At 35.1% G+C, this 19367-nt stretch overlaps 2 protein-coding genes across 2 annotated transcripts in view; both read right to left on the reverse strand.

Moving 5' to 3' along the window:
- The window catches only part of LOC108763553 (signal-induced proliferation-associated 1-like protein 1), a 77594-nt gene extending 67040 nt beyond the window's left edge, over positions 1–10554 (reverse strand). The window contains exon 1 of the mRNA XM_018511295.1: positions 9713–10554. The gene's annotated coding sequence lies outside the window, so the exon portion shown is untranslated. The remainder of the gene's footprint in view (positions 1–9712) is intronic.
- Positions 10555–16210: 5656 nt separating this feature from the next.
- Dbp21E2 (putative ATP-dependent RNA helicase Dbp21E2) lies at positions 16211–18677 on the reverse strand. The gene is made up of 7 exons (XM_018511288.1): positions 18342–18677; positions 18053–18265; positions 17616–17960; positions 17275–17532; positions 17082–17195; positions 16612–17003; positions 16211–16499 (listed from the first exon to the last, which is right to left on the reverse strand). The coding sequence occupies exons 1-7, from the start codon at positions 18411–18413 to the stop codon at positions 16271–16273; spliced, it is 1623 nt and encodes a 540-aa protein (XP_018366790.1). The 5' UTR covers positions 18414–18677; the 3' UTR covers positions 16211–16270.
- Between the last annotated feature and the right edge of the window lie 690 nt (positions 18678–19367).

Consider the following 19367-nt stretch of genomic DNA (forward strand, 5'->3'; position numbering starts at 1 on the left):
TCTCTTGACTATAAAAGAAAATATATTTTAAATATATAATTTTTTTAAAATTTTATATTGCGTAATAACGAGCAGTTTTCAATTGTGCACAAAATCTCAATTTTATCGTCAACAGAATTCTGGTAAAACGTCGGGTAAAAAATCTCGTTGAATGAACCACCCACTCTATTGAATCATGATAAATTACTGTAATTCACCGTAAATGCTTCGAGCTAAATTCTCATACGCGCACAAAGGTCAATTCTATCGACGGAGGTGGCTTCGGGTAACACAATGGCCCTCCGAAATTTTTTATTTTCCCGCGATTTTCTCGATCTCATTGAAGTCCTTCGAAAATCGTTAAAAACCCACAAAAAGAGAGAAAGTTTCTTTTGGTCCCTTCATTGTTCTTTGAATACTTGAGAAGGTTCTTCTGCCTTTCGTCTACCACTTAAGCCAGTGTCAAGCGGATTTTTTGTAATGCGCCGGCCAAATGTAGTTCTTCATCGCAGAAGGAAAGGGGGTCGAGAGGGCTCGTATACAGCGAATTCATCTCAAGACAACGACCTTTCCATAGCCCTTTTCCTGTGCTCGAGTCTTGTGCGCGCAGGAGGGAACTCTCATCTATGAACTTGTGGAGAGGAAACGATGTCCCAGCACTGTGGCGACTCGGGCTCGACTTGACTCGACTCCACCTCGCTCGCCAACGTTTATCAAGTCGAGAAGTCAATGCACTTCCCCACGTAGTGCGGTTGTGTGCGGCCGAAAGCCCGTATCATACTTACGCGGGACATGCCCCACTTTCGCCGCATTGTACAATGGTGACAGATTCCTTGGTCGATTCGTCATGAAAGAATATTCGATAATAGATGCACGTGAAAATCTTTATCGAAAAATAAAATAACTTTTTCTTTTACAGCAAACAAAAATATAAACATATAAAAATATAGAGTTCTCAAATTAAAAAAAAAAAAAAGAATCTTGACAAATAGTTTTATAGGAATTAACGGATTAGATTGATAATTTTATTTTGAAAAACTTCAGATGAACTTTAATAAAATCTTTGTGTAGAGACTTTAATAAAGTCTTTGTGTAGGACTTTAATAAAATCTTTTTGTAAAAAAAGAATTACATTCAATTTAAAAATTTCAAAAGAATTGCAAAAGAAATTAAATATCTTAAATATCTTATTAAATATTAGTAGAAAAAAATTTATTTCAATTCTTAGTAATGAATACCTTGTCAATCACAATGCATCTATTATCAAACATACTCTTTATATTCGCACGAATCTTGTATGAATTTTAAAATATCAAAAATATAATCAAAGAAATTTTTTCTTCTCAGTATAAAAATGTTTATTAAAAAAAAATATCGTGTGCGTCCGAGATATTCTATTTCAAGTTTTCCATTTTTGAAGATATAATACGCGTGAAACCGGCTTAAGTCGCCGCAGAACATTGGATAACTCTCGTCCAAGTATATGTTCCCGATGTGTTGCCACGGGATGCACCGTAAGATACGCATTAATTGGAGAATCGGTCGGAATTTACGCGTGGCCGCGCGCGTTGTGCGTGCTTCATGCATGTCGCTGCGAGGCGATCTCGTGACTCGCCCAGTTGTACAGAGAGAAAGATCGCAAGCGGAGACGAGTATATGTTCTCCATCTATTCAATGCTATGCCGATATATTTGCGAGATTTGCAGCGGTCACGGAACATGCCGATTAGGATTGGTCAAACTGCCTTCGACCACAGAAGCATAAATGTCTGGAGTTAGCTATAAATCGGTCCTTTATTGTGATAATTTATTATTTATGTTTAATAGATTACTACATACTATATAATTTTATTATATAAATAGATTATAGATACACATTGAAAATAATAGTGGTGTAAAATGAAGAATCTGTTCTGCGTTAAAAATCTTGGTTTAGATCTATCCAGGACATATCAAATTTTATTTGATCATCTCCCCTTGGAAGGCAAACCATTGAGAGTATAAAAAATTATATACACTACCATTTAAATCAACTCTATCAAATAGTTTATTATTTGATGTCTGATCCAACCAAAAATGGAATATGTATAAATCATCAAATGTGCATCGGAGTACATGATAAATGGCAGTTCACGTTTCTATAAACATGAAAGTATAAATTCGGATTTCTGTCGCTACATCGGATCTGTATACAGGCAGAGCGTCGAAATCGATTAGACACGCAGCTGCTCTGAAAAATTCCACACGAAATACACCTTTCGGCATTCTAGGAAGAAATAAGCGCGTCTCCGAAACCTGATCGTGTCTGCACGTCGTTGTCAAGCGAAGGAAGCGATCAGACTTCGAATTCTGAAGAAGTGACGATGCATCGTGCGCTGCATAAAAAGCGCATCTATACTGATCAGGAAATGCAGCTACAAGCCGAGCCTTTTAATAGATTTGATGCAATGTACTGCGCATTTACTGAGCTACTTAATCTGTTGCAAAAATTCAAAATTTACAGATTAATATGCTATTTGCGATATATAGACCGAGAAATTGAAGCTTACAAAAAAATGGAGCCTCTAAAAAAAATACGTTTATTACTAAAAAAAATATTTCGGAATATTCTGTGTATAACATATTTTTATAATGCTTTGACTGTATATATTTTTCTGTATTGACTGTCGTTCTGATTTCCACTGCATTAAGAAAAATGCAAGGAAAAATGTCTACTTGAAAATGGACAAACTATAAGATTCTCTGATTGTATTTAGGTTAATTACGGTTATCTCAACAAGAATTCTACTAGATTTAATAAAAAAATTTGTTCATTTTCAATTAAAATTCCAATGAATCCAACCAGACATTTTTCTTAGTGCGATAAATTCTCACAGAGGCTCTTTTTTAACACTACATCGATACATAACTGTATATGAATAAGTGCTGACGTTTCTGAGATTCCGTTACAATTTAGCATCTTCGGATTGCGCAGGATGCGCATTTCTGCTATGCGAGAGTCATCCGTGCGTCGACCGGAAGTAGGCGTAATAATGAACTTCCATCGACCATACATGTCGAGAATACAATAACTTGTGTGCGTGGGACACAAAGGCCGTTCTTTCTCGGGAACGACAACATGCACGAATTCTGAGAGCGCTTCTTCAGAACGGGAAGAGTACAGACCTTTTTTTTGAGAGATTTCAAGCAGCGCGTACCAGGTCATTTGAGAGCGATTGCTCGTTAAAAGTTGGCGAACTCCGCGCGTTTCCGACAGGATAATAATTATGCATTTGTTTCACAATTGTGATAAGTTCGATTTCAAATGTGTTATATTATATATAATATAAAAAGAATAAAAGTGTGCAATATGGATATATTCCTTTTTATCTTTTTTATTTTTTAATTATATATTTCTCTATATTTTCTTATTCTCATATTATTATAAATTTATGTGTATTTTATTATGTATATTTTTTGTTAAAATTTATATTTCTTTTTTCTCTTAAGTTTTCCAACACAAACAAGTACTTTCTCCTGCAGTAAATTTTGGTTATTTCTCTCCCAAATTTTAACTCGGCAATATTTATAAGCACCAAAAATCAAGTAACGATAATTTATCTAAGGTCAACGGACCTTTCCGTTGAATTTGAAACATGTGGAAAGGAAATAACCACAGGCATTTTCCATATTTTGTACGACACGTGGGTATCGTGGGAGCTAATGGATACTATCTTAAGAGTATCTACCGCAAAAGTACCATGTGTTTCGCACATGTTAGTACAGTATAATTGCAAAAACCGTCACTGTACTGACAAGGCGCGCGTAAAAAGCACAAAATTCTTACATAAGATCTATTTTTTAGCTAGTCTACAAGCAACTGTATATATTTTAGCTCGGGTACATAGTTATAATGTAGCTTTGAAGTAATAATTTAGTTTCTCAAAAAGACGCGGGATCAAAGGCGTGATATTTCTCTTTCGGTTCCATCCAATTTACGCGGAAAAACCGGAGATCGGCGTTCGGAATATCGCGGAAGAAACCACGTTTGTTGACACGTCGAGATCGCGTCACGACGCCCTCATTAAAGCGCGATCTCGTGAATAAATTCACGAAGAGCATAGAATCATCGAGGGCTACGATCGGACCTCTCAATGCGTACATCGTCGACCCACGCTGCTCATATAAGGATTGCCCACACGATATCTATCGTCCAAGGTATCGATGAGCAATTACGGATTGAGAGGCTGACCTTGGTCCGGCAGGAAAACCGTGTGAGAACCGGCTGTACGATCGCTGATCAATCGAGCCGCGTCCTCCTCGACAGATTGAGTTTCCACACGTGTGAGGAATTTAATATAATATTAATTTAATTAAAGAATTGGAAAGAGTAAGGGCACTAGGAGTCAGGCGCAGAAGACATCGCGCAAATAATACACTTATAAAGAGTGAAACTTCTTAATTAATTAATTTAATTAATTTTTCAAAAACGTTAAAAGTATGTTAACACTTTACGTTTACTTCACTTCGGGAAATGATTCCGGTAGGAATAAAAAATTCATTAAAAAGCAACTGTTCGCCTACGAATAATCCAACTTGGAAACTCACCGCAACGAGATCACCTAGAAATTTTTTTCCCACGAACAACATGACAATGTGAAATTGAGGTCATTCGCTACGTTGCGTAGGAATAGCGGCGAATAAGATCAGTGAGGTTAATCAGATCGGAAAGAAAACGATAAGGTCACCCATTCCGGCGTTAACCCGCGACATTCTCGCAAGCGAACGACAGGATTACAGCTGATTGCTGAATTACCATACATTCATATGTGTATCGTCTTTTCGATCTGGAAAGTAATTAATCGTATGCGAAGAGTCCGAATGTCCCCAAGAATTATCTTAAGCAGTATGGCAACCAACTCCCTTCGTAACCAAATGTATGTTAATCGACAGTTGCGTTGAAAGAATGAATGTATTCTATATTAAGATTTAAGAAAAATGTAATGGAAAAATACACTTAATTAAAAAATATACTTAATTAAAATATTCGCAAATAATTAATAAATTCTCAATGTGTATAATTTTTATTTTTTTTAACTGCTTTACTAAGATTTTATGTATAACATTAATGAGTAATGTATTTTAATACTTGTGTGTGAGAGTAATAAATAAACAAGTTAAATAATACATTTTATTTTCAAATATAATGGTATATTCAAACCTCATTTTTTTGTATAATTATAGAACAAGCTTTTTTTAATTTTTTTGTTCTCAATAATATTTCAAACATTTTTAATTCATATCATTCCTTACATCGCACGTGCGATAAATTTTGTAGTTTTTCTTAAATTATTTTCATAGTTTTTCTAACTTTTATTCTATAATTTCTATAAAAGTTCTTGCCATTTCCATTTTCGAATTATTTAAACGAACATTGTTTTTACTTTTTATCGGAGCGTTTGGAGATCGTTTGGAATAAAGATCGTTTAAAACGTGGTCCATTTGAAACAATCCAACAAAAAAGTTCCTAAATCGTGGAGAAAGTATCACCCGCGGACGACAGCGCGACGTTGAAAAATTCAGGTGTGAGGGATCTTAATGAGATGACGAGATGCGAGTGGCAGGGGATCGTTTACGATCGTCCATGATCTCGCCGTTACGTGATTGAGCAATGGCAAAGGTTTTTGACCACGCAATAGCGTCCTACGTGCATCAATGCGTCATGAGACGCTTAAGTCCCCGATGATGATCCGCTAACAATGACGTGGGCGACATAAAGGCGATATCGATACATTGGAATGAAAATAATCGGCGTTACATCCTGAATAGAAATAGAAATAACAAAACGCGTATATATGCAATAGATGTTTAAAGAGAATTTTGGAACTTTTGTTTTCTTCAATTAATTCGGGAAGTGTCATGTGATTTTTTTTACATAAACGATCACCTAATGCATTTTTATACTCCAATTACAATCATTATTATTAACAACATATTGTATATTATTGATTGTTTTTCAATTTATTAGTATTTGAGAACATTATAGATATAGATTTAATTTTTTCTGAAAATACCAAAAAAAAACAAATATTAAACGGAAGAAACGTGTAACTTATTATGAGAGCATCTTTAAAAAACAAAATTTTTATTTCCATACAATTATAATTCATATTTAAAGGTTCATTAAAGAATAGTTATTAAAGAAAAAAAATGTATTAAACGATATTCATATAAAACAATATTTTATAATTTGTTTTTTTTTGTGTTGAGTATAAAAACCTTAGGTGAGATTAATAATATCATTAATTTTTCTGATTTAAAGATATTTAATTTAAAAGCGATTGTAACGATAAGCTTAGATTATGATACAGGTTAATCGTGGAGCATTCGAACAAGATGCATGAGATGTTATCACGGTCCAAGTACATGATTCTGCATTCTAATGTCATATAATTATGTTTCACATAGTAACATATTTTCTATGTCTCGTGTGAATTTTTTTCTGAATGAGCTTTTGAATAAAATATATATTAAAAAGTCTGATCTTAAGTAAACAGCTTTTCCCCTCCTCTTGTTTTAATTGAATTTAATCCACACTGTGCCTCGTATAAAGTTAATACAATTAATGCCAGACGTACTTAGAATTTTGTCTTCACGTGCAATGGCTTTTTGCGAGCAGGCGAGAAATTTCTTTCGATTCAGAACGCCAAAACGGTGCGCGATTAGAAAATTAACGTGTGGCGTTACGTTCGTTACGTGGCGGAGTTGCGTGAAAAGCAGCACGCGATGATCCTATGGCCGAGCACGTAATTCCACGCTATAATCGTACGTGAGGAAACTCTCCACCTTCCTGATTATCAATTGCAGAGATTAATTACACGGGAGTGGCGGACAGAAAGAGGGACATATCTCTGTCGTCGTCATACACCGACCTTGTCGATTACGTCTCGCACCGTTAACGATCGCGAATCATTATCGCGAATCATGTTGCGCGCGAGGGGACCGCATGCTTGTTTCGCTCGTTTTAATTATGCCCGTACGACCCAATTACGTCGCACCGCGCGCTTAATTGCAATATCGACCTGGATCTCGATCTCGTATTTTCTGCGGTTTTCTCTTCACCCAACCGGTGCTTTTTCTCAATATCGAGTTTGAATAAATTCTTTTGTTTGCATTCATAGAAGTAATAAATATAAACTGTGCATTCTTATATCTTAGTATTTGTGTTTTGTTAGAAAGAATTTAATCATATCAGCATCTGTCTTCAATTTGATATTTTAGAGAGAGAGAGAGAGAGAGAGAGAGAGAGAGAGAGAGAGATGATTCAAACTATTTCACTCTTTTTAAACTAATAGCGACAGCTTCATAGGAATGTGTATTTATTCTTACTGTGTTTATAATTTGAACAAACTCCATTGTCTACATTCGCAACGGTTAGATGACACGTGCCTCACTTCCTCCACGATTTTTTTCCAAGAGACAAAACCTTGAAGATATTTTTCAGATTATTTCACACGACGATTACTTGAAGACTTATCTTGACTTTGTAATTTCAATACACGTGCGGTACTCTGTTTCTCTCCTTCTCACTCTCTTTCTCTTTCTCTTCATGGTATTTTCTAATCGTGGTGTCTGGTTTTTATGAAGGAACTATCATTTAGTCTCTTTGCCGCGTAAAGGATATATAATTAAGTACATGCATTAAACATAATCGGCGTCAGAAATGGTTGGAACACTTCGTTCCAGGTTTATTCTCCCAGAGTAGGTAATAATAATACATATTTAAAAATTAAAAGTTTTGATATAACGCTTCCGGTTTCATTGGTGAGTTGTGATTTAGTGCGGCTAACGCGATTATCGTTATCAATTTAAACAATATTTTATCAGTGCTATCTCTTATCGGCGTGGTGTCTCAGCTAATATTTCGACGTCGATCGCATTAGACAAATAATATTGAAGACAAAGACCGTCTCTGACAGTCTTATACCCGTTTCTCTACCAATGTAGTTTAACTTTAGTCTTGGCTCAACTAATTATTGTTCTAAGAATTGTAAAAGACGAAGAACCGATATAAAAGTTAATTTACATTGATAGAAATGGGCATTAGTTTCTTTCTTTCGAAAAATAAATACCTGTATTTGGAACGAGTTTATATAACGACATTAGCGTGCATTTAGCATACAGTTATACGTTACACATACTATAAATGTCAGAAATAAGCGCGCATTTATCGATAAAAGCGCGTTCTGAATACGGACCATGTTTTTCGAACGTTCGGAAAATAATATATACACTAAAAGGAAAATGTACTTCATTTTAATAAATATTCCTTTGAATAATGCCAGTTGAATATTCACTAAACATATATTTGTTTTGTACAAGAACCATTAATTTAATTTAAATATTATTATTTTTTATTTAGCAAACATTTATTTTCTGTAAATAAATGTTATATTAGATACATCGTTAAATATCAAAGGAGCAATGGTAACCCAATCTCTTGAATTAAACATTTTATTACTTCTTTTAACTTTCATGTGTGTCAAAATAAATCAATACACTCTGTTACTTTACTTTCAAAGTAAATATCGTCCACATTAACGTAGTATTTAATAAATAATAAACTAAATTTGAGTAAAATTATTCAACTGCATTGTTTCAGATAAATTAACGACATAATAGGAGCAGTGGCGATGTACAGAAATTATTTGATTCAAATTCGAAGGTATAATTGTTATAAATCGGAGGTAAATTGGATATATTAGGTGTTAAACTTAATTCCTGTTGTTTTTTCGTCTCCAAAATTGATTTGTTTCGAAGGGAAGATGAATGAATACCTTAATCAAAGTAATTTCCTCCATTTTCTACTACTTTTTCTCATCTCTCTGGCAACAGGACAATCCCACGACGGTAGAACGCGGTGTCTTTCGAGGCGATCCATTCATCCACGCATTTTTGGACTTCGTTGCGACTGGAGAAGTGTGTGTCCGTAAGTGCGTGTTGCATCGACCGGAAGAGATGGTAATCCGACGGTGCCAAGTCTGGAGAGTAAGCTGGATGCGGGAGAACTTCTCATTCAAGCTCTAGAAGTGCCTGCTTCACGCTTTTCGCGACATGCGATCGAGTGTTATCATGCAACAAAATGATTTTGCGTTGGCTACGAATGATCTTTTTTGCATCATTTCGTCACTCAATCGGCCTTTGGAGTAACATTTAACTGTTTCGACAACTCTAAAAGCGTTTGAGCTGGATTCTCATCAAGCAATTCTTGCAGCTCGATATCTTCAAATTTTTTCGGCTGTCCTGGACGTTCTTTGTCTCTCACATCGAAATCACCGTTTCGGAAGCGTTCAAACCAAACTCTACATGTTCTTTCCAATGGAGTTTCATCACCATACACTTCGGATAATAAGCGATGCGCTTCAGCTGCGGTTTTCTTGAGGTCGAAGTAGTGAAGAAGCACATGTCGGAAAAACAGCTTATCGCGATTCATTTTCAATCGATTGAAAAATCTCTTTGGCGTCGAGAAATCTAACCTGTGAGGATTGAGTCACTTTCAGCGATGTCTAAACTACAAAAGACATATGACTTCATCGTCGAAACTCGCCAGCGTTGGAGCCAGCACCCTCTAGTAGCGAGCGGCAGGAATTAAGTTTAACACCTAATAATTTGACATGATGAATTCAACAATGTAGTACTATATTGAAATAATGATTTATTAAAATTTCGTGAATTTTTCTGTTTGTAGAACTTACGTTTTCAGGCTCGGACGAACGCCTCTGTCGCGGCACACAGAAGAGCGGCACGCCGCTTTCCCGCTTCCTCTCCAATATAGCGGCTTCCGGTTTCCCTCTGGAGCACCAAAACGCAACCTCGACGCGCTCCGCCGACCGCGTGACTCCACCGTTCTTCCTCTGCCTTATTTCACCACGTTCTCTTCCTCTCTCTCTCTCTCTCTCTCTCTCGCACAAATCACCAACAATGAGCGCGCACCCAGCGATCACTCACGTCTCCGAGCACTTTTCTCTATTTCCACGCTCGATTCACCGCGCGCGTCACGAGCCACCTTTCTCTCTCGTTCGTTCAATCCTCTCAATCGATCGTTTCGATTCACGGCCACTCTCTAGTCGCGACATAAACAAACGCGGCTGCTACGAACATACGCCAGTGAACGTATATACGTACGCGGGATACTTACTTCGAGAAAGAAGCACGCGGGCAGCAATCTCTTTTCTTACCGCACCGACTTCAGGACTCGTGATTCGATCTGACTCACGTCGCGGTCGCATCCCATCCCATCCCGGCGCGGCGCGGCGGATTTCTTTGTTTATCGCCGCCGCTGGGGCCCCGGCGAGCTCGGGGTGTCGCACCGATCTGAAGTCAGCCGCGCATTCAAGTCAAATCGAACGTAATCGACGCCTCACCCTCGCTCTTTCTTTCGCTCCTTCTTCCCCTTTCCGTTAACCCTGAATTTTCCGTAATGTTGACTGACGCGCGTTCAGATGCAGCTGATGTCGATCACTAGAAACGATCGCGAGAGAAAGATCTCGTGTCTCGCGCGAGCGACGATACTCAACAATGGCGACAGGTTGCGCTCCGCGGGATGACTGCGCTCGCTTCCGCCGGACCGGTCGTCGCTGCTCCGCCGCGTGTCCCCCACTCTCCGACCTGCCTACCCCCACTTTGTCTACCCCTACCATGTCGCGTGTCCGCGCCATGGTGCTCCGTTGCACGAGCGCTCCGAATCTTCTTAGAATATGAGAATGCGAGCGATGGTTGATACAATGAGCCTGCTGTTTCTAGTCGCGACTTCTTTCTTTGCGTTTTCGATGTGACATGTAAAAAAGGAAAAAAAAATGCAAGAAAAAGGAAAATAATTCGATCGCGTAACGAATCTCACGTGAAATATCCGCATCTACGATCGTGCGGGATTTACTTGATGAATTTGTCGCGCGCGTTTATCATGCAATCACGTGATATTATTGTCTGCACATAATACGACTACTGTTTGACTTTTCTTGTCTTTTCTAATATGTGTACCTTTTTCTTTCATAAAAATCTAATATTAGTCAATTTAAAATACTGTATAAAAGACAGTAATTAATTACTTACTTTAAATATGAATTTTACTTGAACGTGAGTCAAGTAATCGGATGAATGTCATACAGTTGTAATAGAATTACATGACGAAATACAGTTGATAATAGAGATGAGTTGATTGGTTCCTTCGACACTCATGATATTTAAATGTGATCAAATGTACGCTATTTCGACGCCACAAATGAACGTAATGTGCATAATGCACACAAACGAACGTAAATATTATAGATATCATTATAGATATCTCAACTACTAGTTCCGTTAATCTAACTTAAATTTATAAGTATCGTGAGAATCAGATACAGTTTCCACATTCTAAATCAAATCAAGTGCGGTTTCTATTAAATACAATTATATTGTATATATAACATGTATATATGGAATATAACGCTTGAATATTCTGTAACAATTATTGTGACTAATTATTGACATACGAGTTGCAATATCTCATATTTGACATTACACAATTTCACGTTTTACGTTTCATGTTAGACAAATCTCGAATGATTGATCCATATAGAATATCGAATGATTTATGAAATATCGATATCTATTGAAATATCGAGTGTTAATACGAAATGTCAAATAATTCTGTAGTGCGATATTAATACGAAACGCTCATATTTCGTATGACATGAAAAAGACCTCGAAAGCAAGATCATATATCGATGCGTTGACAAGGGAAGAATAAAAAATAGAATCTTTTCTCTTTTCAAGGAAAAGAAAAAAAGTTAAGTATTACAAAATTTCACAACTAATCGACTTTTATCCAATGCATAAACGGTATAAATACAGTTGGGATTAATGCAAACTCGAGTGCAATGTTATTGTTACTTCATTGTCAAGGTGATAATGAAAATGCATTAATTCGAACTGTACTTATATCATCTTATGTACATATCGGATAAAAGTCAAATAGTCTTGAACATTGTAATACATAATTTTTTTCTTCGTTCCCTGAGATCTATCATCTTATTAGCGATTAATCAATATGATGGCTTAACTATTTTGATATTGAATTACTTATTTAAAAAAAAACTAAGAAGCATCTAAATCTAAGGTTTGAAATTCTTAATGTAAGCACGAAGGAACATCTTTTGTAACAAACCGCGCTTCAAAAGCGCGTTCCCACTTCTATGTCTCCCTTTATAAGCGCAAAATACAACGTAATTATACTTCAAACCATAATCGCACTTGTAGCTTGTTAGCTTGTTATTTCTGACTAATCGTGATTTTCACGCAATCAAAATGAGATTCCAGAATTCTTGATCCGGTTCCTGGCAAGCGTGACTCAACGAAATGCTTGCCCATCAAGATCAGGTGCGCGCGGGAAGTTATTAAAACCGAATTAGAGTGCAATCTGGCAAAAAATCGTTTGGCAACGATCGAAATCAATTTTCCCAATGCACACGCACTCGAAACTCGCGTGCAACGCTAAATGGATACGCGTTATCGAGAGCGGCGGATGTTAGAAGGAGAATTTCTATGGCGATTGCGCTCGTCGAGAAGAAAAATTAGTCATCGGTGCGAGACTAGCGATTATACGAACGGCAGTATAACTTATTAGACAGTAGATTTATGACCGGTACACTTAAGTCGTGTTTTCGCTACATACACTCGTAATTGCGATTCTGTTAAGTCAGCAGCTTGTTATTAGAACAGTGTATAATTAATGGAATTCTGTCTTCTCTATAAGAATTTCAGAATTAATTAAGAAATCAATTAATAATATCTTAATTTTAAAATTTCGATATGATTAATAGAATTTTAAAATTAGAATATTTATATGTAATTTAGTTCTTAATTAATCATTTCTCATTAATTTTTTGATATAAAATGTAAAATTACAGATAACTAATAATAAAGATAGAAAAGGAGAAGCCTTTTTTGAAATATTATAATTAAGAATCAATCTTTATAAAAAATATGATTTTAAGATTCTGAATTAAATAACAATTAAAAAATTAAGCTAATATTAAAATTGAGATATTAAAAGTTAGTATGTAGCGATGACAAGATAAAATCTACTTTTTGCTTATTTTTGTTCTTTTCATATCTTTATGTTTTAATCCATCGTGCAAACATAAGATCATACAATTTATTAAACACAATTTGAATTAGTAATAAGGCTCGAAATAATAAATATATAAACAAGATCAGTAGGGCAACGAGCCAATATAACAAAAACAAGATTTTAGAAAAACGAAGTAATATATTAAAGGAAAGTTACATTTTAAGAGATAAAAAAACACACAAACGTTTCGACGCCGATCGGGTCATTTTCAATGTTGACAAATTATTAAACGTTAAAGAAATTAAAAACTGAACAAATAATATTTGAAAATTCGCTGAAGTATGTACACTTTACTGTTAAGTCGTTACAAAGATTTAACGACTTAACAGTAAAGTGTACATACTTCAGCGAATTTTCAAATATTATTTTTTCAGTTTTTAATTTCTTTAAATGTTTATATATTTATTAAACATAGTATTAAAAATATTAAATTGTAACATATTAAACATATTAAATATAATCCATTATTACAAATAATTATTTATTATATCAAATTAATGTATTTCGCTTTTCATAAATTTTCTGTGAAAATATATTATTTCATAATTTAAAATGATAATATTAAAATCGTTATATATTAATATTGTAATAAACTCGTACAAATTTATAAATTATTTTACCAAGTGATTTATTTTCTTCACCGATCACATTTCTGTCGAACGTTTCCAAGAATCAAGTCTTTTTTTCTATTACGCATGCGACTTATACGTGTTGCGGGTGTGAATAGTATGTGTGAAACCACTGTTGGGTATCTCCGCGTAAATAATAACAATCCACGTCGACGTAAAGACTTTGTAAGCTGTCTTTCTAAGCGCAGTTTGTGCAAGCATAACGCTTGTTTCTAATTACAGCTTCTCATCAAAACAGTTAAATGTTATATATAATGATTTCCTTGTCGTTATCAGTATACCGTACACTTCGCTAACATTCTTCTGGTAGAAAAAAAGTACGAAGAGAAATTCAATCTAGAAAAATTAATAATGGATTAAGCATGATGAACAATGCCGCAAAAAGTTTTAACATCTTAGCAATCAGTTTAAATGTTTTTAAAACATATATAATTATTTTGATGATCTAACAAATATGTTTAGATCCGTATCTAACTGAATTTTTAGATACTTCAGCAAACTGTTCTTTCCTTATATTTAAAAAAGAACATTTCATAAGTAATCGTACAGTTTAAAAGCTTTGATGTAGTATATTAAGAAAACATGATTTCAAAATTAGTGTGTAAAATTGAACAGAACTTGGGGTCAGAGTTTATAGCGCCTGTCATAGAAACCGCGTGTGGCGCAAAGCAGGCCTGGCTAAGATCAGAAACAGGATCCCCCGGATAGACGTTATATCGTCCGCTTGCGAACTGCCCCTGTTCCTCATGTCACGCGGTCACCCACGCTGATTAGTCCATTATCATTGCGGTCATCACTACCGTCAACTCGTCATGTTTACCGTTTCTCGGTGACAGTAGACAGTGACGGTAGACGTAAACTTTAACAACAGTATACCAAAGGCGTGACCGTGTCATATCCTTTCAGAGCGTGCAGACTGCTAACGACACTCATTAAATCGTGCACTACATAGCAAAAGCTGCGCGTCCGAGAACAAGCAGCGAAAGTGATTTAACACGAATTTCCATGAATGAGAATATTAGGAATCGTCAATCGACTTATGCAATTCCTGATGACAAAAGTAAAAATCGGAGCGTAAATCGAATGTAAAGATGATAATACGGCTCTCTGATTGATTCGTCTTAAAACTTTACTTAAGACGATCTTAAATATAAGAACTATGAATACCACCCTTAGAGAAGTTCATGTATAAGAGATGCTACTTGCAACAATACTATAAATGAAAAGAGAACTGAAAAAGATAATGCAATGAAACACTACATAAAACTATTATATAACAAAATTCCAATAGTATTTCACGTAAAAGATATTCGTTCCCTAGCGTCAGTTTTAAATTTATCTGCAATGAGGATAGCAAACGGATTCTATTCACGCGTTTTAGTGATGGATTCGCGAAAACAGCGAATAATGAAAGCGCGAACGTTCGATACAAGTGCTAATTCGCCCTGGTCTTCACTTTATCGTTTCGAGGCGTCGTTTCTTAGTCTCATGGGACAGTGAGGGTCCTTCCGTGAGTCGTGGGGACACGGCGCACCCATCATCACCACGTGACGCGGGCATGAACCGCCGACGCGTGCCGGGCGCGTTTAATTTCGCTAAAACCCGGTGCGAATAATAAACTTGTCGGCAACGACGGCGACAGCCTGAACGCAAGGTCTACCATGGTTGTTCGAGGAAGAGCATTGCTATTTGCCGGGCGTGTGGGCGTCCACCGTGTGGGAGTGCCGCCGGACACGACGGGGGGAGACATCGGCCGAACGGATGGACGAGCGTGCCATATTTGTATGTGTGGGTCGTGGTTTCCTCCCTGGAACTAACTGAAACTCAGAATTCAGGAATCGGCACGATAAAAGGAACAGCGATGAGAAGGGCGAGGAAAGTATTCGGGCGTAGGACGCGCGGTTCGATTAACTTCCTCATCTGGTAAATGCGCCACGACGCTGATAAGCTCGTCGTAGAAGCGACGAAATTTTCTCTTGAGTATGTTCCTTGGAGAGCAAATGGATGGAAATAAATTACGAAAGATCGGGAAGAGACGTACAGAAGTTCCAGCGTATAATAGTTGACACAGGCTATGTTAATTAATCCGATAAGTCCGAGTAAAGAAGTTATTCGGGGTATAAGTCTCCTAAACAGATCAAACAAGACAACATTTTGCTAATTACTTAATCTTATTGGACAACACTTCGAAGGTTTCTTCGTAAAGCACTAGCGCTGTTCTCGAGCAACTTAATTACGTAAACTTCGTGAAAAAAAATGTTATTGACGCAAGTTGCACCTACAAAACGGCATCGAGTATATATATTCGTATAACTTTCATATTCAACTGCGAGAAAATTATTGAAAAACAAACAATCTTTATTTATACAATCGCGTAATATGATGTTATTGACGTAAGTTGCACCTACAAAACGGCATCGAGTATATATATTCGTATAACTTTTATATTCAACTGCGAGAAAATTATTGAAAAACAAACAATCTTTATTTATACAATCGCGTAATATGATTTAGTACGGTATGCTAAATTCTTGCTCTTCTTCCATTTCAATTTGTGATTCAAGTGGCTCGTAAACATCATCCTCTTCCTTTGGCTTGTGGATATTGAATATCGGTATCGGTTTCGACTTCCGTACCGCTCTCTCTATTTTTTGCACTACAGTGATGTCATTCAAAGTGCTTATAAAATTGTCCACTCTGCAATCCTTAACGTTACCGATTCTTCCCGTTCTGCCACATCTGAAAACATACACATATTATAAATTATATATACATGTATATAAAAATTCTATCACAACTTTATGTGAAGATTTGTTGAGACACAATATATACATAGATATTAATTATATACCTGTGGATGTAATCAGCGGTGGCATTTGGAAATTCGTAGTTCAACACGTGGCGTACCGTCACTGTATCCAAACCTCTAGACCCAGCATTTGTAGTGCACAATACATAACATTTGCCGCTTTTGAAGCTGGCATACTTATTTTGCCTCTCATATAATAGCATATCGCCGTTCAAAGAAACTGTTTGTATGTTGCTATTATTCAGGAACATACTGATCCAATTGCAAGTATTATTGTTGTTGTTAAAAATAATTACTTGCTCCTTATTAGCTACTTTTGGTTTAATATATTTCAGAAGTGCAGCCGGTTTGTCGTTTGGACCTATTCTTATAAATTTTTGAGGCACGAGAATGTGATGCAATTTGTTTGATGTCACATGTTCCAACGATTCCACCTACAAAAGTATAAATAAATAACGCACCCAATCTTAATGCTATTTTACAATTTTAAGAATATTTTGACGCTGTCTTACGTTTATGATATCCCTTAGAACTTTTGACATTCTTGAAGGCATTGTTGCAGATGCTAATGTAAATTGAGCACTGATTGGTAATTTGTTATCATCTGGATTTTGCGAGAAGCCGAGCTAGAAATAATATTATTGCGTTTGGACACACACACACATATATATATTTCTTTAATATTAAAAAGATATATAAACATACTGGCACTTTCCTCAAGAATATTTGCAGCTTCTCTTCAAACGTCTCATGAAATAGAGCATCTGCTTCATCCAATACAAGATGTCTAACCATGTCCAATTTATAAATCTTGGTTGTAGTTAATTTGCTGATGACTCCAAAACTAGCTACAACAATATCAACTTCTCCCACAGGTGGATTTAACATAATTTTCTTTGTTTTTCCACCAGTAACAGTTATTGTGCGAACACCAAGATACTGGCATATCTTTTTTGCTTCCAACTGTGAGAAAAATGTGTGATTTATAAAAATGTTTCTGTAAATTACATTATGTACAAAATTAATTTTACGTCTGTGATACAAACCCCTATTTGAAACGCCAATTCTCGAGTAGGTGTTACAATTAATCCCAACGGAGTATTGTATCGATGCCCAACTAATTCTTTCCATCTTAAAATTTCATCTATCATAGGTAGAAGATATGTTAATGTTTTTCCACAACCGGTTTCTGCTGCTATGACAGTATTAGCTCCATTTAGTATTTTGGGTATCCCAATTTTCTGTATTTTTAAAGGTTTTGTTATATTATATCTTTTTAAGATATCTATTATTTGTGGATTTAAGCCAAAACGTTCGAATGAATCATGTGCTTCTTCTTCTTCTTTTTTTTCTTTTTCTTTAAATGATTCACTATACGCCTCCTTTGTTACCTAAAAATTTCAAAGCATATGTTTTAAAAGGATTAAATGAAAACAACAATGGAGAATATAATAATGGAAACTTAATAAATTATAATATGTACATTCGTAAGAGGATATATGTAGAAATAATCCCCTTTGGATTTATAATGATGCCATCCTTTGCTAACCAATGGTATCGGTTTATATTTGGAATATTTTTGCTCCTTATAAAAATTAAACTCTTTTCGTCTGCAGACTATTATCGGTACTTCTCCTTTTATATCTTTCGGTGCTTCGGTACGCTTAACATGACTTTTCTTTTTAGAACCTCTTCTCTGTATGCAAAAGAGTATAATATACATATTTGCTCCTATAATGCAATAAATAACAGGCGAACAATGTCACACTTACATAGCACCTTTGTAGTTGAGTAAACTGAATAAATGTAGTTCTTTGATACAAATTATAAAATCTGGAAAACATTTTTCTATATTAACTTGTTTTCACGTTTACACAACAAATATCGCCAAAAACACGCCGTAAGCACGCGGTATATCAGGCTGTTGTCATCTTAAGTGCCGGTGATAAAAATTTCTTTAAATCGTAAATGATGTGATTAGCAAATGATTGATTCACAAAACACATAAAAAAATACTATCTAAAAATATCGTGTTTAATTAAAATGTTTAATTTCTTTAGATATAATCGTTTTATTTTCCTTTTTGAGGTTAGTCCCTAAAGTGATTTATTTCAACTATGAGGTTATTGATAATGCAGAATGTCTAGTGAGACTTTGGAAACTTTTAGTACAAAAATCTACAGTAATCAGCTCATCGGATAAGTCAATATAATTTCCAATGCTGATAATGTAGATAGCAAATTGGTAAAGCTGAGTTGTCAACGTATACGTACAGATGGCTCAGCCTGTTCATTTCTGAGCTTTTTACTTCGATGCAATACACATTGCACAATTCTGGTTCAGTCTTCTTTTCTCTTTTATCTTATCTTCTTGTCCTGCAGACAAAGTTTAAAAAGACAGAATTTTTAATAAATTTATATTATTAGTAAGGAAAAAAATATAATTACAACTTTAATAAGTTTATTTTTAACATAAAAGATATACATATAATTTTTTCTCTAAAAACAGAAAACAATTAATCTTAAGAAAAAAAAAGTAATTATAATATTTTAATTCAATTTATATAATAAATTTATGAAATAAAAAGATAAAAAATTAATAAAAATGACCATTAATAGAAATTATTAAATATATAAATAAATATAAATTATATAAAAAAACACGAATTATTTAAAAAATTTAATAATTTTTTTTCAACGTTTGAATATATATTTATATCTTGTTTTAAGTGCAAAAATTTTTGAAGATTACAACCTAAATAAACCTCTTAACATCAAAATAATTTCAAAACAATTATT

The sequence above is a fragment of the Trachymyrmex cornetzi genome, unplaced genomic scaffold (genome assembly GCF_001594075.2).
Source record: "Trachymyrmex cornetzi isolate Tcor2-1 unplaced genomic scaffold, Tcor1.1 scaffold367, whole genome shotgun sequence".
NCBI classification, from domain to species: Eukaryota; Metazoa; Arthropoda; class Insecta; order Hymenoptera; family Formicidae; genus Trachymyrmex; species Trachymyrmex cornetzi.